The 27,094-nt window shown below is 43.2% G+C and overlaps 1 protein-coding gene across 2 annotated transcripts in view; it reads left to right on the top strand.

Moving 5' to 3' along the window:
• The first annotated feature begins 3,873 nt into the window (after positions 1–3,873).
• The window catches only part of SELENOI (selenoprotein I), a 132,770-nt gene continuing 109,549 nt past the window's right edge, over positions 3,874–27,094 (top strand). For both annotated transcript variants that reach the window (XM_033936712.1, XM_033936713.1), the window contains exon 1: positions 3,874–4,141. In XM_033936712.1, the coding sequence (XP_033792603.1) occupies positions 4,085–4,141 (57 nt within the window). In that variant the 5' untranslated portion in view covers positions 3,874–4,084. The remainder of the gene's footprint in view (positions 4,142–27,094) is intronic.

Here is a 27,094-nt window from a genome sequence, read left to right as displayed (position 1 = left end):
AACGTCAGAGACAAGGCTTCCGGTTCAGGCGCAGGATGCCCGTAGGAGCCACTGCCCATGGCTTTGTGCACTGAATCAGTTAGGAAGAGGGAGCTGGCTCAAAGATAATGCCACATCGATCGCACCATGGACCGGCAGTTGAAGAACACTGTGTTGGGCCTGATGCACGTGTTGGCCCTGTGGACCGGCAGGAAATTTCTGTGGACTGGCACTGGTCCATGGACCGGTGGTTGAAGAACACTGATCTAATAGACACAAACCCAAGCCAGCAATCATCTGGACTATGTTGATAAACTATAAAAAAGAGAACACTTATCTGAAATGAATATAAGTGTCCACCTGCATGGAGTAAGTGCCCAATGTAGAAACAGAGTTGATAATTTATCCAACTCTATGCTGGACTCGAGTAAAGTGCTCAGTGCAATAATCCTCAATGGGTCCTGTTTCGCCCTAATGACTGGGCTTTATCAAGAAACGAGCTCCATTTACACCCACTCCCAACAATTCATAGAACACACTCGAGTTGGGAGTGGGCGTAAATGGAGCTCGTTTCTTGATAAAGCCCAGTCATTAGGGCAAAACGGGACCCGTTGAGGATTATTGCAATGAGCACTTTACTCGAGTCCAGCATAGAGTTGGATAAATTATCTTTATTTATAGTTTATCAACATAGTCCAGATGATTGCTGGCTTGAGTTTGTATCTATTAGATGAATTTATAGTACAAGAAAATTATTAATTTAGAAAAAAATAAAAAAAAGTAAATAATAAAGAATAAAGAATATAACGAATTTAACAAACTTATAACACTTGTAAGGTAGGATGGAGTTTTTTGATCAATGATTGAGAAATATCACCTAATTCTTTGGGGTGAATAATCTATGATCCCCAAAAGGTGTCACTGAGATCTTTTCCTCCATTTAGGCTTAATTTCAGTAGTATCAACCTGTTGTGGTACTTGTTTCTTCAGTTCATACATATCTAAGGTGACCATATGTCCTGTTTTGAACGGGACAGTCCTGTTGTCCCCACACATAGCTTTGGGACGCCAAAATGTCCCGTTTTCAGGGACAGCGTCCCAAAGCTGTGCGCGGGGACAACAGGACAGGCAATTGCTTCCTGTCCCTCCCCTGCCGCACCAAAAAATAAAAAGCCTCCCTCCAGATGTGCCGCCACTGCTCCTCTGCTTACCTCCCTGCCACTAATCGCGCCCAGAAGCCTTCCCGACGTCAATTCTGATGTCGGAGAGGACATTCTGGGCCAGCCAATTGCTGACTGGCTGGCCCGGAACGTCCTCTCCGACGTCAGAATTGACGTCGGGAAGGCGGCTTTGTGGGCGATTAGCGTCAGGGAGGTAAACAGAGAAGCAGTGATGGTGGACCGGAGGGAAGGTTAAATTGGGCCTGGAGGGAGGCTTTTGTTTTCTGCGGTAGGGGGGGGAAGGAGGTAGGCAGGCAGGCAGGCTGGCTGGCTCTGGGGGAGGGAGGGAGGTAGGCAGGCTTTGGAGGAGGTAAGCAGGCATACTGGCTGACTTTGAGGGAGGCAGGCAGGCTGGCTCTGGGGGAGGTAGGCAGGCAGGCAGGCTGGCTTTGGGGGAGGTAGGCAGGCAGGCTTGCTCTGGGGGAGATAGGCAGGCAGACTGGCTTTGGGGGAGGCTGCCTTTGGGGGAGGTAGGCTTTTTGAAAGGCAGGCTTTTTGGAAGGGGGTGGGACAAAGGCTGGAAGGCAGTGAGGGGACATAGGAAGAAGGGATGAAGGAAGGAGAGAAAAAGGCAGAGAAGGGGGGGGGGGGTTGTAAGTAGAAGAAAGACTAGAGAGATAAAGGTCTGGACCAAAGGGGAAAGACAGGAGGCAGAGGCAGAAGCAGGACTTTGGGAGGTGCAGACAGAGGAAGAGCAGAGAGAGGCAAGATCATAACAGAGGAGGGAGAGAGAAAGAGGGAGACCTGGAACAAAGGTACAAAGGAGAACTGACTGGATCTGGGGGCACTAAGGACATAGGAAGAAGGCACTGGGGACACTAAGGACATAGGAAGGAGGCGCTGGGGACACTAAGGACATAGGAAGGAGGCACTGGGGGCACTAAAGACATAGGAAGGAGGCGCTGGGGACACTAAGGACATAGGAAGGCACTGGGGGCACTAAGGACATAGGAAGAAAAGAGGGAGGGAATAGAAAGGGACAATTGTTGGGCTTGAGTGCAGAAAGAAATGAAAGATAGGATGCACAGTCAGAAGGAAACACAACCAGAGACTTATGAAATCACCAGACAGCAAAGGTAGGAAAAATGATTTTATTTCAATTTAGTGATCAAAATGTGTCAGTTTTGAGAATTTATATCTGCTTCCAATATTTTGCACTATATTTGTCTATTTTTCTATAGTTACTGAGGTGACATCGTTGAAACCCCCCCAAATATAAATGATAATTAACATTTTCTCTGCGTATAGGGTGCTTTGTGTTTTTTTTAATTTTATGGTTACCATTATGAAATAATAAGATATTGTGTGTACATGAAAAATGAATGGAAGAAATTGGGGTGGGGCTAGGGTGGGATTGGGGTGGGGCTAGGGTGGGATTGGGGGCGGGACTGAATATTAATAGATGTCCTGTTTTGATGAAAAAAATAAATGATCACGTTATACAAATCTTTCACTTTTGTGTTTTACTGATAGGTCTACCATATTTTTTCATTTTTTTACAATATCTGCCCCATAAAAAAACAGTTGAGCCCACTTCTCCTCCAACAACCCCTGGAACAAAAATAAAAGAAGCAGGAGGGAAGCCCACTTCCTCCTGTCGCCACAAACTACTACTATTTCTATAGCACTACCAGCCGTATGCAGCGCTGTAAAGAGTCACAAAGAAGACAGGAACTGCTTCCCTTCCCACCTCTAAACTTGGAAAAAATGGCAGGAGGGATGCCCACTCCCTACTGCAACCGGGTGTTCCCTCTATAGAAATGACCCCTTCCCCACTTCTGTACTTTGAGCAATTCTTATATGTCAGCAGGAGGGATGCCCCCTCCCAACCACCCCTGTAACTCTTTCCTGAAGAAGACAGCAGGAGCGATGACAAAGTCCCTCCTGCCTGCAAGTCGCCTCTCCAAATTGGCAGGTCTTCCCCTAACTGGTGCATCCTGGGATGCACAGGAAGGCTCCTCCCAGTGTTTGAGAATCACTATATTAAGGGGAGATATGAGGGAGAGAGTAAGGGGAAGGGGAGATGGGCAATAGAGAAATGAGAAAAAGGGGCTCTGAATAAAGAAGGGAGATAAAAGGAAGAAAAAATATAAATAAGATGGGAGAGTGAGGGGTGTAAAAAAAGGGGGGATGGTGGGTGAAGAGGTCATTAACATTCTTATCTTAAAGAGTCGCACAAACATTTAAAAATCACTGGCATGGCTGGAAAAAAAACAATGGCAAACTGCTCCAGGATTAAAATCTGCTTAATATAGTTTATGGGGGTTCTGTCCTCCAAAATACAGTATGGCAATTTACCAGTCCAAATACATGAGCAGTCTTTTCCACCGATTTTCTACCATTTCTGTTGTAATAAACACCGACAAATTTCTCAGAAAGAATGAAAGCAAGAAAACTGAAAATGAGGGTGTTAAGTAGTTTGGCAATATGCTAAACAGGGTAGCCATTCAGCCTATGGAAGAACTTGATTAGCCACTGAAATTTTCTGAAGGGGGTCGTGTGATGCATCGGCAGAGAACACGTTCTCCCATGGTCCCACCGCCTCCACTAGTAGGAGCGTCGTGAGTCTTTGTCTGCGCATGCGTAGAAAATGATCTTGTCAGGGGCACGACTGCAGGCCCACGCCCCAGGCTTATAGGGTTGGAGGCAGGAAAAGGGGGCGGGATCAGGCGCGTTGACGTTTTCGCTACGGTGCTAGGGTCTGCCGACAGTCTTACCGGTGCGCGTGCGTGGGTGTATGAGTAGTTGCAGTCAGCATAGTAGTCAGTGTGATTATAGTGGCGGTTGCTGGCGGGAACGTGGGTCCGGGCCGGAGTTGCTGCTGGAAGGTTGGCCGTGTGCTGGCGTCTTGAGCGCGTGCATTGCGCTCGTTCTCTCCGGGTGGTATGGCGTGGTGCACTTACGTGACGCCAGAGCAGCTGGCTGGCTTCGACAAGTACAAGGTAAGGGGGCAACGCAGTGACCGGCGCCCATTCATTTGCTGGAGACAGGCGGCGCCGGGCGTGGTTGTGTGGATTTATGGGCCCGAACCCTGGCACATACTCGCCTAAGGCTGATCGGGGGAGTGGGGGAGTGGGGGGAGCGCGTGCTGGAGAGACATGGGCAGTTGCTATACCATAGCCACCGCTTCTCTCTGTGCTATGAGGGAAGTCTTTCTAGCGTCTTGTGACAGGCGGTGTAAAGCGGGGTCGGGGTAGTTCCCAGCCAGGGTCCTGTTCCTTAGAACGACGGACACAAATTCTTGTGTTGAGAAATGTTTTGTGGTGCTGCTTTTCCTCTGAGGCATGTTTAGTGGCAGTGCTTATTCTAGGGTGACTTGTCAGAGTGTGGTTGTGTGTCGCGCAGCTTAGACAGAATGTGCGATTCTCTCACAATGGGCGGATGAACCAAGAAGATAAGGACTGATCCGGTTAATGTCATCATAGCTTTCGTCAGATCTGTTATAGTCCCAGTGAATATTCTCGCAGATAAAATTGTAATGGTATTGATTCCTAGTCAGAAAATGGGACGCTGCCTGATATGCCCTGCATCACGCTCATATCTTCGGGCAGAAGCGGTGGGATATTTAATTAAACCTTTATCCTTAATATGTTTTTTTTTTGGGACGGGTTGTATTGCCACTACTATATGGCTTCCAGTAGACCGAGGTAACCTTAGTCAGATTGCTTGTTGTGTGTTCGGTGCTGGAATACAAAGGTCAGACTGTGTCGTCTCCTTTGCTGCAGTCATCAATGTCCTGTTGGCTTATCAGAACATCTGTATGGCATACTCAATTGTATACTGTACTACTAAACAGAGTAAGCATGGAGTATAATAACATTACATATCACAGCTAGATCTGGTTGATGAAAGCTTTTAATTTTTAATGATATTAAAAGTTGACATACATATATGATAAAGATCTTGGAAGAAAAATAATTGGCATCTAATAATAAACTTTAGTTTTTCAAGCGAGCTATTCAAACATTTGCTTCCTGAGTAGAAAAATATTAGTAGTACATCCTAAAAGGCATAACATTCAGAGGTTTACACCTGTGGTAAATAAAACCAGCAAGGTTAGTGTTGCCTAATTAAGTAAAAAGCTGCTGACTTGGTTTTGTTAGAAAATTAGCATCCTTTATGGACACCTGGCTTCAAAGATAAGTTCAATACAGTTTTTGCATGGTATCTCCCCCCCCCCCCCCCCATAAGCCTGCTAGTGCTGTCTGATTCACTGAAATTGGTTCTCTAACTTGAGATCGTTGGATGCCATCACTCAGAGGTCTTTATCTTGGTCTCTCCATGTTAGCCTCTCTACCTTCTTACTGCATATAGCAACTTTTTGAATTTCTTTCCTTTACACTAAATATTGTTCCCCTTTTATCAAGCTGCCCTAGAGGTTTTTAGTGCAAGCTGGCATGGTAAATGCTCCAACACTCATAGAATTCCTGTGAGAATTGGAGCGCTTACCTTGCCGGCTCGCGCTAAAAACCTGTAGCGCAGCTTGATAAAAGGGGGTGATTATTTTTAAATTACCCGGCCATTGATGAATCTTCTAGTTGTATCACAAATTCTATATATGATGCCTAAACAATCGGTGCCAACTAGAATGGCATGTAGCGCGGTTCTAGAAAAAGAACTTGCCATTTATAGAATCAGCACCTGTACACGTGACTAATGTTTTAGGCGCAGCCATTTAGGCCAATGAAAACCAGACCTAAATACCTGCACCTAATTTGTGCATGGATCAGTCATATTCTATAATTGTGCACCTAACTTTTAGGGACACCCATGATCTGCCCATGCTCCTGCCTTGGCTATATACCCCCTTTTGAGATTTCTGCTCTAGAATTATATGTACCACTTTATAGAATGTACTTAGAAATTAGTACTCTTAACTTCTAATTAGTGCCAGTCAGTTATTAGATGTTAATTGCCAATTATTCACACTGATTAGCTTCTAAAACAGTTGTGCACATAACATAGGTCGCACTATACAGAATCCTGGCCTTAGTGCATATCTTATGTTGTGTACTCCATCAGAAGTGTTCACTGACTCTGCAGTTCTTCATGTCATCTGTTAAAAAGGTAGACTTCCTCCCCCTTCTAACCTTTTGGCAATAATACTGATAATAGCTTAAATAGAATTGACCATAGGACTGATCCCTGAAACACTCAGCTCGCTGTGAATAAATTCTGGTTACCGCTAACTCTTTCATCCTGAATCGACCAATTTCTTATCCAGTTAACTACTTGTAATCCATTTCATTCACGCCTGTAGTTCAGTTGCCCATTCAAATAAAATCAGTTTGCTATAATCTGCCTCTGATAAAACCATTTGCCTAGGATATTCCCACCAATTGGATTTTAGAAGACTGATTGTCCTTTCCTTCAGTAATGTTTCCATTGATTTTCCCACCAGAGAGTTAATTGGCCTATCTCCAACCTACTACCATTTAGGGAAGAGGGACCACTGTAACCCTAATTCCACAGAATCTTTCCTTTCTCTAAAGATCCAGCACATGAACCACTCAAGACGTTTTAGGACATGAATATGTACTACAAAAGGGAAAAAAAATGGTCCTCATGCTATAAAAAAAATAATTAATTTAAAAACAAAGAGACCTCTATATCATTTCATCTGACTTTCTAACATCCATGGCAAAATGACCTCCTTATCTATATCAGTGCAACTTTATCTAACTGAAAATGTCAAGAATGAAAATGTTTTCTTGTTAAAAAAATTATCTTCAAAGTTTTCTCCTTGATTTGTCATTGAAAGTAGCAGCATAGTTATAATGTTTCAGGGTATTATTTGCCAGGAGATTAAACATGTTACAGTCCTATGGGATTCTTGGGGCTAGATTCACTAAACTTACCGATCTGGACCATTGTTGGGCGATTCTTGGCCGAGTTCTGCTGAGTGACTGATTCACAACAGATTCTACATGCAAATGATGTGATCGGACTCGCGCCCTACAGCAATCCCACGGATTGCTGTAAGAGTGATTGAGACGCATGCGCAGAGTATCCTTGTTGGTTATTGATGCAATTTATGCATGCACTTGCTCTTCGCCCTTTACTACGTAGTTAGTGGGCTGGGTTTATTCCCACATGTCATTGTCGAATGTGCTGCCTGCAAAGCACAAGCAAGCTCAAAAGAAAGGGGGAGAGGTGGCCGCAGTTTACTTTGGTTGGCCCTACGAGTTTGACATTTTTAAAAAGGAATGATTTATGACCACTCCAGTGAAGCCAGATTATCGAACAGAACAGGCTCGCAATGCACTTTTTACAGAATATATCAAAAAAGGAATTCTTACATATATGTAAAGTTGATTTACAATTTTATTTTTAATTTTGATGGTTGTTTTATATGGGGTTGTAACCTTGATACTGATATTTCAGGGCAGGAGAGTTGGCAAAGATAGTAAGTGACTGGTCCTCAGCAGTCGCTTCTTTTCAGATCGGCAAACCCAATTGGTGTTGCTTCTTATGCTTAGTGAATCGATCGCTTCCTACTTTTGCATACCATTTACCTTCATTTGCATGATCAGATCGGGTAGGAGATTGATTGAGCAGCAGTTTAGTGAATCGCGTCGGGGAATAATCACAAAACCATATCGGGACAGGATCGGAAGGTTTAATGAATCTAGCCCTTAGTTCCTGGGTCTTCTTGGTATTGTGACAAGCGATAACTGCTTACCTATAACACGGTCTATCAAATAAAAATAACCATAACCTTATTGCATTCAAGCTAATTGGCTGTAGGACTTAGAATATCAGATGGAACTTTTAATCATAAAAATTAGAGGAAGCATATTTAACTTTTCTCTTGGCATAACATCATAATAGTTTTGGACAGAATGTTTCATATTTATGAAGAAACACACAAAAAAGCACAAAGTGCCTCAATGAACATGGACTTGTCCTTATTGACCCAACACGAGCTGTATTTCGGCATACGCCACCTGCATCAGGGGGTGGCCAAAGAACAAAATACAATTGCCAAACTTCGGGGATCAGAATCAGTCCTAAAGCCTGAGAATAGAGAGCAATCTCTTAGTCCTGAAGTCATGTCTGCCATGAAGCCATTTTATTTTCTTCTTACTGAGCCGCTCCATTATTTGCTTTGCCCTTAGGCCATTATTCTAGTGAAAGTTGAGTTTTGTCCTTGGTCCCATATGTTCAGCAGACTGAAACATGTTTTCCTCTGGGCTCTCCCTGTGTTTTTCACTGTCTTTGTCCTCAATTCTTGCAAATAACTTTGACCTCGCTGCTGCATAATATTCCCACAATCAAATGCTGTTACCATCGCCTAGCTTTATGGCAGGGATAGTGGTGGTTGGATGATGTGTTGTATTTGGTCTCAATGCTAAACAATGTGTGGCATAAAACAAAATTCCACTTTGGTCTTATGGAATCACAAAATCACCTCCCACATGCATATGATGTCTCCTTACTGGTCCTTTGCAAATATTATATAGCACATCATATGACTTTCTTCAATAGTGGCATCCTTTTTTCTGCCCTACCGTACAGGCCACATTAGGAATAATTATAAAATTGTAGAAACTCAGTTTTCCTTAGTCTCATCAATACTCTTCTATAATGTTGTGGGTTTGTTTTTTAAACTAATCTTGAGCCTACGTGAACTTCTCCACAATAGTATTCCATGACTACTGACATCAACCGCAAACTTTCTGCTTCACAGTGATAGATCTAATGGTGCCTGAAAGCATAGTTAAACACATTGGGTCTAATATTCTGAAAATTCTGAGCTCCTAAATTTATGCTTCTAAGTTAGCCTACTAAATTTGTGCTTATTTTCAGCCAAACTTAGAGCATAATTTTTAAGCTGAAATATAAGAGCCAGCTCTGTGGGTGCTGCAAGTGCTTGCGCATCTCCAATTGAGTAAACTTCTGTGTCCAGGGAGGTGTAATATCTGTTGTTTAGCACTCCCAAACATTTTGAAAATTTGGATCCTACTAGCTGAAAATTCATCTTATTTTAGGAGCTTAAGATATGCTCATAAAATTAAGCCTGGCATTCTTTTGCTTAGATTTATGAACCTAATATGAGGCTGGCATTGAAAAATCAGTGCAATTCTCCTAACTTATTTTCCCAACCCTAAATTTGTCCCTGTGACTACCCACTGTTTATGCTCCTAAATTTAAGTGGTTAGTGAAATTTTGAGTAAAGATCTATGCACTCGGGTCTAGTAAATTTTCAAAGAAGCCAATTTATAAGCATAACTCTCAAAGTTAAGAGCATAAATGCTTTGAATATCAGGCCCATTGACTTCAGTGGTCTTTGTCAGTTTGTTCAAAGTATAATTATATAATAGTAAAGTAAGATCACTTTTTTTTTCAGTGTCGGAAAAAACAAGACAATGAATCCTCTCAGCTCAACCCTAAGCAATATATCCCCTTCAAAAGACCAGCCCAAGGATGGACAGCTAAAAACCTATAACTTGGTTGTTTTCAACCCAGTTCTTGGGGTACACCAAGCCATTTGAGTATTCAGGCTATCCACCATCAATAAACATGAGACAGATTTGCATAGAAAGGAGGCAGTGCATGCAAATCTCTCTCATGCTATATATAAAACAAATTCCTTCTACCAAAACGGAATCTTCTGGCAGAACCCTCTGGTTTAATTTCTCTGGAACTTAAAAAAAAATAAATGGACAAGCTAAATGTAGGTAAAAAATATGTATTGATATTCCTTTTGAGTGATTAGCTCATGACTGTGTCCTCGAACAACCGTACCAAATACTTTAGGCCTTATGATGACTAAAGAAATTAGAGCTCTCCATTGATAGAAACGAGTGGTTAGATATAATTAGTGTGAAACAGTGAAGTTGAAAATCAGGTTCTTCTACTTGTTATATTTACCCACTAGCTTAAACTCATGGACAGACAGAAGTCGAGACAGGTCACAAAACATTTTGGCAACTACATCAAATGTCCAAAGGGTTTTTTGTTCTTAAAATAGTTCAGTTCTTACCAAGAGTTTGTGGAAGATTCATACTTGGCCTGAGCTGCTTTGTAACATAGTAATAGGTAATAGTGTCTGTTATGCAGAGGAAATAAAAATTTATAGATTCTAGACCTTTTGTTGTTCCAAACAAACTTAGAAACTAAGGGTCTGATACCAATAGCCATTTCAGTGCTGAATTACAGTACTTCATAAAGATATGACCCACATTAAAGTCAGTCCTATTTATGTGGTTAAGTTGGTTGGTTAAGTGTTGAATTTCTACACTTAACTGACCAAGTACCATCTCCACCACCCAGAATAACCAGTTTTCATTTTAGTTCTAACCAGTTAAGTGCTGATTAAAAATTAGCAGTTATCCCTGAATAGGTGACTTGACTGGCTAGAAGCCATTTCTGGATGGTTAAATCACTTTGCATATTGACCACAATAGCTTTAGTCTTGATCAGATTAAATCCTAAAATCTAAGACTTTGCACTATCTTTGAATTTCTAGTAACAAATCAGCAGGCAAGTGAGAGAAAGGAGTCTATAGTCATTGAATAGTGACATTTTAAACCCCAGCTCTCCCACTGAGATTCACAATATATCTAAATGATCCCAGATCTTTGCTGCAAAGGGCTCTATCATGAGAGCAAATAGCAGGGATGACTCATACACATTCCTTTGGAGAAGAATATCCCACTCTTCCCAAAAACTTTATCCATAAAAGCCCAATGATCCTGATCAAATACTTTTATGGCATCGGCAGTTTTTTGGCGATATGCAACAAATCTATCATCCTACTGATATTATCTGAGGCTTCCTTTAGCTATAAATGTTATTTGGTCCCGGTTGATCAAATCTGGCAAAAAAATAGCGAAAGCTAATCAGCCAAAACTTTCACCAGTATCTTTACATCTATATTAAGAGCTGATATGTCAGTAGAATTGGCATGCTAAATGGTGTTTCTTGGGCATTGGTATTGCTGCTTGCAAGTCTTCATTCATAGTTTAGAATAAAACTTTTCCCTCAGACTGCATTTAAACACATCTCTTAATAGCAGAGCTAGATCACAAGCAAAGGTCCTATAGAACACCATCATGAAACCATCTAAACCAGGGGTCTTACTTGACTGAGGCTGTTTTTATAGCTTGGAGGATCTCTTATTGCTTTTGTCACTTCCAAACTAATCCATTGTTAATTAGTTAAAATTGGTAACTGAACTGCGCCAAATTCTCCATGCTATTCTCGGAAGTCTGGGCGTCTCTGATAATTACCTCTAAAATCTCTGCCTAATCAGAGGTGGAGCAAGGTAGGCATGTTTCATCTGCAGCCTCAACCTGAAAAGAAATGGCCTGTATCAATGTATCCAAAGGGTAAAAGTAGAGCTGTACATCGATGAAAATTTCTAATTGCATGAATAATCTCATAAATCGCCCCATCACATTTCTTCCTGTATAGTTCAATGCAGGGGTGCCCACACTTTTTGGGCTTGCGAGCTACTTTTAAAATGGCCAAGTCAAAATGATCTACCAACAATAAAATTTTAAAAAAAACAACCCACAAAGCACACTGTATGCTGAGAAAATGTTAATTATCATTCCTATTCCGGGGTTTTTTCAAAGAGGTCAAGGCAGATGACTCTATGTACTGTCACCTCAGTAACAACCATACAAAAATAGACAAATATACCCCCCTCCCTTTTTACTAAACCACAATAGCAGATTTTAGCGCAGGGAGCTGCGCTGAATGCCCAGCGCTGCTCTCGATGCTCATAGGCTCCCTGCGCTAAAAACCGCTATTGTGGTTTAGTAAAAGGGGGACCATAGTGCAAAATATAGACAGCAAATATAAATTCTCAAAATGGACACATTTTGATCACTAAATTGAAAATAAAATAATTTTTCCTACCTTTCTTGCCTGGTGATTTCATGAGTCTCTGGTTGCACTTTCTTCTTCTGACTGTGCATCAAATCTTTCTTCCCTTCTTTCAGCCTGTATTCTTCCTCTCGTCCAGACCCCATTCCCTCCCCCAACTTTTTCTTACTCTCTCCCTGCCCTTTCTTTCTCCCTGCCTCTCTTTCTTTTTTTTCTCTCTTCATGCCCCCTTTCTTTCTTTCTCCCTGCCCTCCACCAAGCCACTGCTGCCACCATTGAGGAACAGGCCCCAAAGCCGCCACCGCCCCAAGCTCTCCCTGCTTCTCTGCATTGGGCCAACCAGCATTCCTCTCCCCGATGTCAATTCTGCCGTCGGAAGGAAGTTCTGGCCCACCCAGGCAGCAATTGGCTAGCCCGAACTTCCTCTCCGATGGAAGAATTGACATCGGGGAGAGGAAGGCTGATCGGCCCGGTAGATTGCCAAGGCAAAGTGAGTCTATCACTGAGCCCGGGATGGCCTCCGCGATCGACTCACTTTGCCTTGGCGATCTACCAGTTGATCGCAATCGACCTATTGGGCACCCCTGGTGTAATGTATACATAGCAAAAAAAACCAAAGAAGGAACAACCAAAAAGTACATTAAATACCTTTTTAGACTTCAGTGGCGCTCAGAATCCAAGATGGAATGAAAAAACTCGATGTGGGGTACAAACCCCTAAAGAGCTTCTTACAGAATCTATCATTGCACCATTTTGGAGTAAAAGGTAATTAAATGTGCTTGTTGAAAAACGCTCATAAATAGTTTAATGTCCATATAGTGAAAATAATGTCCAGTTTATACGTGAATTCAATAAATGTGAGTTCAAAAAGACTTAACTTAAATGTTCAGTCAGCGTTGACCCGGTAAGGTTCTGACGCGTTTCGCCCGACTGGCTTCCTCAGAGAACCCGCTAAGCTGCCAATGAACTACGAATTGAAATTTGTCCTAAAACAAATCAGCAAAACAAAAAAGCAAAATGATGCATGTTATAAACATAATGCTAAAAATGCATTTAAACAGATATTCAGCTGATTCAAAAAACTCTCGAAGCTGACAGCAAGGTACCTGATCCGAAGGAATGTTTTTTTCATTTCCTGTGACGTAAGCGCTCAGCTGAGCACCCGGTATTTATGTTAAGTCGATGTGTCAATCAATTAATGGAGAAACGCCCACCACTCTACTTCTTTGTTTAACCCAGTAGGAGCCACTGTTTGCCAGTGAAATATCCATCTTTGTTCATGTTTCCACAACCAAGCTTGAACATTGCCACCCCTAAATAGTTGGGCCACTTCTAAGACAACAAACTGTAAATCATGCAGCTGATGGGGAATAGCATGCCAGTGCTGTACTAGGGGGGCCCCCATGTCGCCCCTCCTAATTTTGCTCAGATGCTCAATGATGCGAGTTTTAATACTTCTGGTGGTGTGACCTATATATAGCATTTTACATGGGCACATAATCATGTAAACAACCCCCTGAGTGTCGCAATCAGTATAATGTTGAAGGGTATGCGACTTCGGTAAGCTTGGATGATTGATACAAGTGGTTTCTAGAGCGTGAGAGCAAATGGTACAGTGTCCGCATTTAAAGTGACCTATGGTTTGCACTGAGATATTAGCTGAAGTACCAACAAAGTGAGAGGTTGTCATGTGGTCATGTGATTTCTGCCTCTGGAGTATGCAAAAAGGGGAGGTTGTGCAAGACATTAGTGAACCTGTAGGATGTGCCAATGTGTATTAATAATCTTCTTGATGCCAAACGCTTTGTATGAGTAAGGGAGCGTACATACCATGCGGACTTCAGATTGGTCAGGGGCTCGTTGTAATAAATAAGAACGATGGGCATATAAGGCCCTTTTATAAGTCTTTTTGATGGTACCATAAGGATACCCACGTTCCACAAACCGTTGCCACATGTCGCCTGAACGAGTCTTATACTCGTCTTTGTTGCTGCATAGTCGCCCGAGTCTCAAAAATTGGCCCACAGGTAAGTTGTCCCTCAAATGACGGGGATGGTAACTGTCATAATGAAGCAAGTTATTCCTGTCAGTTTGCTTACGATATATCGAGGTTTCAAAATTACCCTGACACAAGGAGATTTGAATATCAAGAAAAGCAATCTGCGAGTGAGATGTGAGTGAGGTAAATTGTAAATGTGGATTACATGTGTTGAGCCACTGTAAAAATTGATGAAAAACTTCCATGGTGTTAGTCCATACTAGAAAGATGTCGTCTATGTAACGTTTCCACACATAGATCTCAGAAAAGCATGGAGAGGTATAGATGTGTGTTTCTTCAAAGTCTGATACATAGAGGCATGCCAAAGACGGGGCCATAGTAGCCCCCATAGCAGTGCCCTGTATTTGCAGGAAAAATTCCGTATCAAACATAAAATAATTTTGCTGCAATGCTATGCTGGCAATGGCTACTAAAAATTCCACTCGAGCTGAAGACAACTGAAGGGTACCTAAATGTCTGCGTACTACCTCAATTGCACTAGACTGAGGGATGTTGGTGTATAAGGCCTGAATATCAAGAGTAGCCATAAAAGCCCCCTGGGGGATAGAATGCGACTCCTGAAGCCAAGCCAGCATGGATGTGGTATCCTTTATGTATGACTTCGCCAAAGAAACTCTTGATTTTAAATGGAAATCCACAAAATCTGATAAGGGCTCCAACACAGAGCCAATCCCCGAGACGATAGGACGCCCTGGGGGAGTGGTTAAGTTTTTGTGTATTTTAGGGACAAAATATATCACTGGGATGACAGGGTAATTTTGATGTAGAAAACGATACTCCTTGTCAGTGATGGTCCCATTTTCCAACGCCTGTAAAAGGGTATGCTGAATGAGGTCAGAAATTTCAACTGTGGGGTCATGGGACAAAGCTTGGTAATATTGAGTATCACTAAGTTGTCTACGAGCTTCATTGACATAAGCTGCAGTGTCCTGTAATACAATCCCGCCACCTTTATCAGCGGATCGTATGGCGATGCCTGGATCTTTAGCTAAGGCTCGTAGGGATTGTGTCATCTCTTGCGACATATTTCGCCTTGTGCGAGTCGATTGACCTTCCAGACTAACAATGTCTCTCTCCACCAAATTATGAAAAACTTGTAGATGAGGATCCAAGTTACCTGGAGGGGTCCAAGTAGAGGGTCTGTACAACCCCGTAGTCTCAAAATCCGTTGTCTTGTCCTGGAAAAAAAGTTTCAAATTGCATTTCCTAATAAGCTTAAATAAGCTGATACGAGTATCCAAAGGGTTGTAATTTGTAAACGGAACAAATGACAACCCTTTAGAAAGAACTGACACTTCACTGGGAGTTAAACTCCTACTGGATAAGTTAAACACGTTATTTTTCATGGTTAAGGTTTCGGTGGACGTCTCCCTCTGGTAATCCGAGGCCCGCTCGTTTTGTGGGAGGCCGGCCCTTGAAAATTTACTGAAGTCGAACGGGTTTGTATGGGGCCTGAAGACGTAGAGCTATTGGAGTCAGAGCTGGGATCCTCACCACCTGACCCACTAGACGTCTGTGCATACGTGATTTTTCTAGGCTGGCGGGAACGTTTGTTGCGATCCATCCAGGGATATACAAACCCCCGGATGTAATCCCCCTCATCCCTTTTAAAGTTTGCCTATTTTGGTCTTCCTGATGTCTGCTCTAAATTCTTCCATCTGTTTTTTTAAATCTTCCATCTTTGTAGTAAAGTCTTCTGGTTGTATTGTGCTTTGCACTAGCGTGACTTTATCTTGGAATTCATGATGGTATGTACTGAGCTCATTTTTGGTGGTATCTATGATGAGCAGCATTAAGTCTTGTGAGCATTTGTTTAATATAGCGTTCCATTTTTTAAAAACTTAACCACTCCCCCAGGGCGTCCTATCGTCTCGGGGATTGGCTCTGTGTTGGAGCCCTTATCAGATTTTGTGGATTTCCATTTAAAATCAAGAGTTTCTTTGGCGAAGTCATACATAAAGGATACCACATCCATGCTGGCTTGGCTTCAGGAGTCGCATTCTATCCCCCAGGGGGCTTTTATGGCTACTCTTGATATTCAGGCCTTATACACCAACATCCCTCAGTCTAGTGCAATTGAGGTAGTACGCAGACATTTAGGTACCCTTCAGTTGTCTTCAGCTCGAGTGGAATTTTTAGTAGCCATTGCCAGCATAGCATTGCAGCAAAATTATTTTATGTTTGATACGGAATTTTTCCTGCAAATACAGGGCACTGCTATGGGGGCTACTATGGCCCCGTCTTTGGCATGCCTCTATGTATCAGACTTTGAAGAAACACACATCTATACCTCTCCATGCTTTTCTGAGATCTATGTGTGGAAACGTTACATAGACGACATCTTTCTAGTATGGACTAACACCATGGAAGTTTTTCATCAATTTTTACAGTGGCTCAACACATGTAATCCACATTTACAATTTACCTCACTCACATCTCACTCGCAGATTGCTTTTCTTGATATTCAAATCTCCTTGTGTCAGGGTAATTTTGAAACCTCGATATATCGTAAGCAAACTGACAGGAATAACTTGCTTCATTATGACAGTTACCATCCCCGTCATTTGAGGGACAACTTACCTGTGGGCCAATTTTTGAGACTCGGGCGACTATGCAGCAACAAAGACGAGTATAAGACTCGTTCAGGCGACATGTGGCAACGGTTTGTGGAACGTGGGTATCCTTATGGTACCATCAAAAAGACTTATAAAAGGGCCTTATATGCCCATCGTTCTTATTTATTACAACGAGCCCCTGACCAATCTGAAGTCCGCATGGTATGTACGCTCCCTTACTCATACAAAGCGTTTGGCATCAAGAAGATTATTAATACACATTGGCACATCCTACAGGTTCACTAATGTCTTGCACAACCTCCCCTTTTTGCATACTCCAGAGGCAGAAATCACATGACCACATGACAACCTCTCACTTTGTTGGTACTTCAGCTAATATCTCAGTGCAAACCATAGGTCACTTTAAATGCGGACACTGTACCATTTGCTCTCACGCTCTAGAAACCACTTGTATCAATCATCCAAGCTTACCGAAGTCGCATACCCTTCAACATTATACTGATTGCGACACTCAGGGGGTTGTTTACATGATTATGTGCCCATGTAAAATGCTATATATAGGTCACACCACCAGAAGTATTAAAACTCGCATCATTGAGCATCTGAGCAAAATTAGGAGGGGCGACATGGGGGCCCCCCTAGTACAGCACTGGCATGCTATTCCCCATCAGCTGCATGATTTACAGTTTGTTGTCTTAGAAGTGGCCCAACTATTTAGGGGTGGCAATGTTCAAGCTTGGTTGTGGAAACATGAACAAAGATGGATATTTCACTGGCAAACAGTGGCTCCTACTGGGTTAAACAAAGAAGTAGAGTGGTGGGCGTTTCTCCATTAATTGATTGACACATCGACTTAACATAAATACCGGGTGCTCAGCTGAGCGCTTACGTCACAGGAAATGAAAAAAACATTCCTTCGGATCAGGTACCTTGCTGTCAGCTTCGAGAGTTTTTTGAATCAGCTGAATATCTGTTTAAATGCATTTTTAGCATTATGTTTATAACATGCATCATTTTGCTTTTTTGTTTTGCTGATTTGTTTTAGGACAAATTTCAATTCGTAGTTCATTGGCAGCTTAGCGGGTTCTCTGAGGAAGCCAGTCGGGCGAAACGCGTCAGAACCTTACCGGGTCAACGCTGACTGAACATTTAAGTTAAGTCTTTTTGAACTCACATTTATTGAATTCACGTATAAACTGGACATTATTTTCACTATATGGACATTAAACTATTTATGAGCGTTTTTCAACAAGCACATTTAATTACCTTTTACTCCAAAATGGTGCAATGATAGATTCTGTAAGAAGCTCTTTAGGGGTTTGTACCCCACATCGAGTTTTTTCATTCCATCTTGGATTCTGAGCGCCACTGAAGTCTAAAAAGGTATTTAATGTACTTTTTGGTTGTTCCTTCTTTGGTTTTTTTTGCATTTGACGCAATTTTGGGAACACATTCTTTTGTGAATATTACCCAGTTGTTTGTATTGGATGTATACATAGCAGACATAAATTTTTAAAACTGACACATTTCAATTCAATTGCTCCATAGAAAGGCGTATATCAAATCACATTACCCCCCTTACTAAACTAAAAATAAAATCATTTACCTTACCTTTGTAGTCTGCTGATTTTCTTTCTAATCATTTTGTTCTGCATCTCAGGTTTTGCTTCCCTGTGCTTCTATTCACTCTTTATTTTTCTCCTTTTTTCCTGCCCTATATCCACCTTTCAATATCGACCCTTTCTTCCTCCTTTTCAAATCCATCTAATTTCCGTCTCTCGTCTCCCCTTCCCTGTCATTCATGGGCACTATCATTGCCCTTCTCTTACTTTCTCTTTTCCTCTCTACCCTTTCTGTCCATGAGTGCCCTCTCTTTCCTTCCTCAGTCACCATCTCCCTTGTTTTATCCATCCCCATTTCCAGAATCTGGCCCTCTAAAACAGTGTTTCTCAACTCGGTCCTGGAGTACCCCCTTGCAAGTCAGGTTTTCAGAATATCCACAATGAATATGCATGAAAGACATTTGCATATAATGGAGGCAATGTATGCAAATCAACTTTATGCAAATTCAATGTGGATATCCTGAAAACCTGCCTGGCAAGGGAGTACTCCAGGACCGAGTTGAGAAACACTGCTCTAAAACATCATCTTACCCCATCTTGTCTACACCTATTTCTTCCAGCAAATCTTCCTGTGCTCCTACCCTCTCTTCCTCCCCCATGGTCAGGCATCTCCTTCTCCCTCCTATGGTTAAGTGTATCTCTCTTCCCTCCCTCCCTTCTACTCCTGGCAGAATTCTGAATGACTGTGCAAATTCTTCGTTGCACAGTCACGCCAAATTCCCCCTTTCCTGCGCAGAATCTTGGACAGATCTGCAGTGGCATAGCGAAGGTAGGAGGTTCCCGGGGCAGTAGTGCCCCCTGCTCCTTCTCCGCCACTCGCACCCTCCCTTTCCTCTAAATCTTCGCCAGTGTGAGCAGCTTCTCTGGCCTGATTCTCATGCTAGCATTGACTTTCCCTCCAGATGTCACTTCCTGGCCCCGAATTTGCAGCCAATTGACAGTTACCTGTTTGTATTTTCTAAGGCAGGGGTAGGGAACTCCGGTCCTCGAGAGCCGTATTCCAGTCGGGTTTTCAGGATTTCCTCAATGAATATGCATGAGATCTATGTGCATGCACTGCTTTCAATGCATATTCATTGGGGAAATCCTGAAAACCCAACTGGAATATGGCTCTCGAGGACCGGAGTTCCCTACCCCTGTTCTAAGGCATCCGCCCTGTCTTCTGTGCGCAGTGTTGATGGGCGTCCAGAACGACCTTTGTCGGTTACACTTGTTCATCCTGATTTTAAACCTTTTTTACCAACTTGTAAACTTTCATTGAGTCAGTATCCTGCTGTGAATTTCTACAGGTTTCAGAATGTGTTAGTTTAACATTCATAGATAGTGTTACAATATGACATTACATAGGGTTACAGTTGACATAAAGGGTTACCATATATCAATGTGTGGGGTTACAACTATGCAATCAAGGTGTGTAGTTTATTTAGTACATATGTTCCATAGAAATTGAACTAGCTTAGACAGGTAATTTGGCTACCATGATGTCATGCATAAGGGCAATGTTTATACAAGGATGGCCTATATCTACACATATCAGTTGATTTGGCCGTAGTCTATAGAGGGCTCTTTGGGGGCAGTTACAGAGGAAGAGGGAAGAGGTTAATTGTTCATAAACCTCTTATTGTGAGTTTTATTAACCAACTGTGAACCTGGTAGCTAGGAATTCCCACATGTGAGATTTCTATGGTCTGCCTGTCCTCTGAGAAGAAAAATACCTGTAGTAGGTTTTCTCCAAGGATAGCAAGCCAATAATCTCCCATACCCTCCGACCTCCCCTAGGAATTGAATTCTTTAGTTAACTATATATATATTGTACTGATGGTTCCGGATTTGCAAGGCTGGTGGGAAGGCACCCATGCATGAATGGTGGGACGCTGTATTTAAGATTTAAAGACATATAATGCTAAGTGTCCGCACCTAGGGCTCCACAGATACATCACTCGCATGTGAGATTATTGGCCTGCTTTCCTTGGAAAATATCTGCTACAGGTAAGTTGTTTTTTTTTTTTTTCTTTTTGCTTTGTGTAAAAGGGACATGAGTGAACACATGGTTTACTAGCATCACTGCATGCATTTCAGCAGGGGTCATAGTGGTCTTCCAGCAGAAGTACTTATGGTTTAGGCTTACTGTGTGTCATCAGTCTTCCCCCTTCAATATCTTGTCTTTACTCTCTAACCCCCTTCCCGGCATCCCTTTTGGTTTGGCCCCTTGCTACACTTACTCATTCCTAAAGTCATAAAGGCTATTAGAGCTAGTGAGGTGGAATTCTGATGGCTTGTCTAATAAATATATCAGAAGCATGCTCTTAACCTGTTCACGCAGTGAGTGGTGGACACCTGGAATGCTCTCCCAGAGGAAGTAATTGCAGAATCCACCGTTTTAGGATTTAAGGGTAAACTAGATGCACATCTCCTTTGAGAAGCATACGGTGATATGGGGACTAAAACTAGGCCAGGGTACACCTGGTGGGGCCTCCGCATGTACGGATCACTAGACTTGATGGACCCTGGGTCTGATCCAGAGATGGCAATTCTTATGTTCTGAATGAAACAAAGCAGTAGACTGCTGGAGTTGGGGATACTACAAGGTAGGTTCACAATCCCTGAGGAGAGTGTGGATATGGCCTTGTAGAAGTGATACTTAGATGGATAAATCAAGGTTCAGGTTTGTAAAGTTACAAAAGATGCAAGGGTGGAATGGGAGTAGGGTAGATATAAAAAGGAACAAAAAAATCCTCAGGTAGTGCAAACTAAAGATAATGGGCTTCAGAAAACATGACAGAGACTGCAGTGAAGCTGAGAATGGTTAGCACACATAACTGTCATCCTTTCCAGCAGGGGTAGGGATATTACTGTACTGTTCTATAAATGATTCCTTCCTGTGTGTGTGTTCTCATGAGTAATTAAATTGCCTAACCATGCTAGTTTTTACAGTGCTCATCGTCTGCTGTTTTTAGAGCCTCTAGTGTCAGGTGAGACTTTTGAACTTTGGTTTCTAGTCGGACACGTTGCAAGGTTATATTATGTTAATGACCCCTCGGTAGGTTTCTGTTCTTTTAACCTGTGATGCTTTTCCAGGACTGGCAAATTTGCAGCTCATGGACTGCAAGTATTGTCATTGCAATCCATTAATTATTTTAGGAAATATTTTGTGGCTGTGGTGTTTTTTCTTTCCTACGCCACAGTCTCTAGTGTGATTCTCCCTGCCCCCTTCTTAGCCAACAGGATCTGAGCAGTATACGCTCACATCTGCAGCTTCCTTAGCTATCTTTAGTTGATCAGGAACAGTCCTTAGTCTTGAGGAGCCTGCTGACACCTCACATTCGGAGGCCAGTGTAATAAGCTATACTTAAATGAAAGTGTGCTGAACACATGCCAAAAAAAAAAGGTACTGTAAACAAATATGCAAATGAGTGGTAAAAATATGCACATAAAGCTGTCTGGCTTCTGTGGTCATAAGTGTGCTGTCTGTATAAAAAGTGCTAGCACATTTTATCTTGAATATAACTCTTATGTACAGCAGTTGATTTTAAGGGTATGGTCTCTTAGTAATGGTATGTGATAAACAGCGGAGTTTAGCAGCCAAGTCTTGCATCCAACCCCTCTTTTTGCATTGCATTAATTGCCTACTCCTAGAGAGCTGACCTTAGGTTCCTCATCCCATCCTTCAAATAAAAGCTAACCACTCTACTAAAAAGATACTCATTTTGCAGTGAGACAGTTGTGTGGGAAGACTTAAGAGTCAGCTGTCCACTGACTGGGGAAGAATGTAAGAATCATGGCAGCAGTTAAAAAGCTTGAAAACATTCAAAATTTTCATATGTGCATGCACACAACCTAAATATTCAAAGAGGAAAAATGCTTTCTGTTGTGTAATAACATTACTCTAGTACAGTGTCTCTCAAATTTTCTCGAGCCGGGGCACACTAGTTGTGGACGTTGCCATGATCACATCACGTTGACGTCCTCGCATGTGCAGAGGGCTTTCAGATGGGCGCTGAGAAGCCAGTAGGGGTGCCAGCAGGGAAGAGGGCCAGAGAGAAGGAGAGGCACTGGCGCCAGCTGATTGCCTACAGCAGTGTTTCTCAACTACTTCAAGCTAAGTACCCCCTAAGTCTAACAAATATCAACTGAGTACCCCAACCACAGACCTCAGGCCCACCCAAGTTCTACCCCAGATCCCATCCCCTTTACTAATTGTAATGCAATTTTTTCCATTCATTTTTCATATACACACAATATACACCGCAGATAGAAATTCTCAAAACTTGACACATGTCAATCACTATATTGAAAATAAAATCATTTTACCTACCGGCAATCCTCTGCAGGCTGCTGTAATTAGTTTTAAGGGTGAGACCGGGAGGCCAGGGGCGAAGCCGGAAGACACTAGAGATAAGGGGGAAACATGCAGGTCTTTGGCGAATTGGGCAGCGCTGGCGTTCTACCGCGTAGGGAAGTCAGCTGGCAGGCACCTCTCTTCCTACTCAGTGTGCCGCAGCATACTTGGAATCTTTTGAAATACACTGGTTTAGAGAATCACATCTTCAGGAAAGGTAAATGCCACGAATGTAGGCCAGGGTTTTCAAGGCCTACAATTCCAGTGCCTACCTTTGATGTGAATCATGCCTATGTAAGTACTTTATGGTGCCTAATGCTACTTTCAGCATTATCCACGCCTACGGAGGTATTAGGCGCAAAAAGTGCCTTTGTAGATGTCAGGTAACTTCTCCGTTGCGTCGGTCGTATCTGCCGGGACTCCTGCCTTCCTTGTCTCTATGCCCCCGGTCCAGCAGCAGCAGCTCTGTGTGCTTTTAACTTTGGCACACAGCTGCCACTAGCAGTAGTTTACCCCCAGTTTCATCCGAAGTTAAAAGCACACAGTGAGCTGCCGCTAGACTAGATAGGAGAGGTATTACTGGACAGGGAAGGGAGAATGGGTATTGCTGAACATGGGGAGCATGGAAGGGGGAAATGATACTGCTGGACAGGGAGGAGAAGGGAAGGGAGAAGGGGTAAGGTTGGACAGGGGGAGGAAGGAAGGGGTACTTCAGGACAGGTGGAAGGTAAAAGAAGGGAGAAAAGGTGCTGCTGGACCTGGCATAAAAGGAGGGAAAAGAAAGGTGCTACACACTGGAGGTGAGGGTGAGATGGTGCATGGGGAGAGAGCATGTTGAGTTGGTGGTTGGGAAAGAGGGATGCCACTCGAGGGAAGAGGCAAGGACAGAGAGAGAAAGCGTGCAGGAGGCAGAAAGTGTTGGACTCGTGGAGAGAGTGAGATGGATGGGAAGGAGAAATGTTACACTCTGGGGAAGGGAGAGAGGAGGAGAGAGATGTTGGTTGGGGAGAGATATGTTGGTTGGGAGGGGGAGAGAGGGGGAGAGAGATGTTGGTTGGAGGGAGGGAGAGATGCCAGACTAGGGAATGGAAGTGAAGGAGGGGAGTCTGGTAGTGCTATAGAAATAATAATAATAGTAGTGGTAGTAGAGAGATATGCCAGATTATGGGAAGGAGAGGAGAGAGATTCTAGACTGGGAAGGAGGGAAAGGAAGAGATATGTTGGACTACTGTGGGGGAAGGAGGGAAGGAGAGAGATGTCAGACCATGGAAATAGGGAGGGAAGGAGTGAGAGATAGGAAGGGAAGGGAAGACATGGAAAAGTAGATTTTGAGAAGAAAGCAGAAAAATGGAAATATTGAATGTTAAGTTAATGCCAAAGATGGATGCAAGGCAGAAAGTGAAGACAGAGAGAAAAATAGTCAATGGATAGTTAAAAGCACAGAAAAATAAAGTCACCAGACAACAAAGGTAGGGGAAATGATTTTATTTTCAATATAGTGATTGAAATGTCAATTTTGAGAATTTATATGTGCTGTGTATATTGTGTGTATATGAAAAATGAATGGAAAAAATTTGCATTTAAATTAGTAAAGGGGGTGGGATCTGGGGAAGAGCTTGGGTGGGTTTAGGGTGGAGTTTGGGAGGTTTATAGTTGGGGGGAACTCAGTTGATATTTGTTAGACTTCCCTACTTGCATGCCCTACAGGCATTTCAGGGCCTGTTTGGAGGGCCTCTGTACATGCATAGATATCAGTGTGATGATGTCACGCGCGTGATGTCATCACAGCAAAGTCCACACACTTCTGGGTGCCTCGAGCCAAGGCCACTACCTGTAGTGTGCTCTAGCTTGTGAAAGTTTGAGAGACACTGCTCTAAACGGTGCCGTCATGTAAAAGTGGCTGTCGTAAATGGCACCATTTAGAGAATCCCTGCTTGAATGTATGTTTTGTTCAAGTAATATTTTTACTGTAGTTCTCTCTTTATGGATACTCTTTACCCTCGTAATGCTCATCATATTTGATTTAATAAAGGAAACTGCTGGTCTCTTAAAAAACAAAGCAATAAGAATGTTTTGATCAAGCTGCCAGTGGTTTAATTTAATATAGAAGGGAGGAAGCAAAATACAGTGGAACCTTGGTTTACGAGCATAATTCGTTCCAGAAGCATGCTCGTAAGCCAAATTGCTCGTATATCAAAGCAAGTTTCCCCATAGGAAGTAAGGGAAACTCGCTTTGATTGGTTCCACCTCCTCCCCGTCCCACTGAGGCTACCGGCACTGCTCCATTCCCCCTCCCTTGAGGCCACCGACGCTGCTCCATACCCCTCCCCGCAATCCGGCATCCCCCCCTGCGAACCAGCATCCTCCCCCCGCTCGCGTTGCCCCCCCCCCCTCCACTGCGATCCTACATCCCCCCCGAGCACGGCAATGACATCCCTTACCCCGAATGGGCACCAGTGCCCGAAGATCCTCCCTCTTCTGGCACAGCCTGGGCTGGGCGGTGCGTCGGAGATCCTCCCTCTTCTGGGCTGGGCTGGGCTGGACTGGCTTTGAGCATTTGCGCATGCTCAAAGCCTTCTGTTCTCGCTCTCTCCGAGATTCTGAATGTGAGAATCTCGGAGAGAGCGAGACCAGAAGGCTTTGAGCATGCGCAAATGCTCAAAGCCAGCCCAGGCCTCGCCAGAAGAGGGAGGATCTTCGGGCACTAGCACCGGTGCCCAGTCGGGGTAAGGGATGTCATTGCCGTGCTCGGGGGGGGATGTAGCATCGCGGGGGGAGGGGGCAGACGCGAGCAGGGGGATGCCGGATCGCTGGGGGGATGCCGGATTGCGGGGGGGGGCGGGCGCTCGTACAGCGAGGCAAGCTCGGTTTACGAGGCACCAAGTTTGCAAATGTTTTGCTCGTCTTGCAAAATACTCGCAAACCGGTGCACTCGTAAACCGAGGTACCACTGTAATAGAATCCTCCCTCTCCCCATATGAAGGGAAAACAATTAGTGCTTCATCTGAACAGAGAAGAATAAAGGACTGTGATAAGATGGCAATTTATTCAGCTGGTAAACTAAGAACCAAAAGCTACCGCAGCTGAGCCTTTCTGTTACTGTGTATCAGTTTTAGTGTGGTAGAGTGTTTCCTCGAAAATAAGCCTTAGCATGATTTTTGGGGTAGGTCTTAATATAAGCCCTATCCCCAAAATAAGCCCTAGTTAGATTCCCCCCGAAGCCCCTTCCAAATGTCCTTGAAACTGTCCCTGGATTCACCGGCAGCAACACTTCCCCCGCCTGCGCTGTTGAACCCCGCTGACCCTCCCACCTATCCCCCTGTGCACCATCTTTCCATCTCTCCCTCCCAACCGAACCCCGCCTGTCCTCCCACTGCGAGACCAACATACCTCCCTCCAAACAGCAGCGTCAGCAGCACTGCTTTAAGGTCTTCCACTGGGTCCTACCCTTGCTGCATCACTGATGTCATCAGCGATGCGGTACAAGGAAGGCCCCAGTGGGAGAAGACCACGAAGCAGCCTGTGTAGAGTGTTGCCGACGTTACTGTATGGAGGGAGGTATGTCTAGGTCTAGGGTCAGCATGGTTCTGTGCGGGGGGAGGGATAGAAAGATGTTATCAAGGGTTCTGCACCCCAAGAGTTATCAAGGGTTTTGGACCCCAAATTAATATAAACCACTGTCTCTTATTTTTGAGGAAATACGGTATTTCTGCTTGTAGTAGTTACTATAGTTTGGCAGCCTCTACTGCATTTCTTGGCTTTCCAGTTTGATAATCCTTGGACTACCCATGACCCAAGCACTCTAAGCTTTCATTTGCAACTATCTACTTTCCCTCCATTCCCCTCTCCCTTAGATAGGTCCTGAAGTAGCATAATGACAATAGATAACTGAATTTTTAAGTGTGTCACAATTCCTGCTTTAATCGAGAGCAGTTCTAAGTAGTCTGGAGTGGTCATATATAATCAGAAGGAATAGGAATGAAGCTTTTTCTGAAAGATGCTAAAGTAGGGTTACCAAATGATTAGTTGATAGGAGGGCATAGCTTAGTACTTTTATTTTGTCCTTGTTTTATCTGTGGACTTATAGATCCAGCTGCAGTAAGAAAGGAAGGATTATAATGAGATGAAACTAGGATTTGGCAAAGCCTGCTCCTAATAACTGGGGGACATCTGATATACGGTGTTAAAGGATATAATTTCTTTTCTACTTCATTTCAATCAATCTACTCTTCAGAATATCTGTAACAAATAAATACACGAGAGATTTTACATTGGCTGGGTCTCCAGTGTAAGCAAATCTCCCTTATGCATATTTAGCTGGCTGCACTGAAAACCCAGCTGGCTGGTATGTCCTAAGAGATTGTTGGAAAATATTGCACTGTGCCATTGTTTCTAGTTTAGGTAGAACACAAGAAGGGCCAAATTTGTTTATTGCATTGTTAGTGTTTTGTTTTGTTTTTCTC

The sequence above is a fragment of the Geotrypetes seraphini genome, chromosome 3, assembly GCF_902459505.1.
Source record: "Geotrypetes seraphini chromosome 3, aGeoSer1.1, whole genome shotgun sequence".
Taxonomy (NCBI): Eukaryota; Metazoa; Chordata; class Amphibia; order Gymnophiona; family Dermophiidae; genus Geotrypetes; species Geotrypetes seraphini.
The sequence above is the reverse complement of the archived record's forward strand: the minus strand, read 5'-3'. Positions and strand labels throughout refer to the sequence as shown.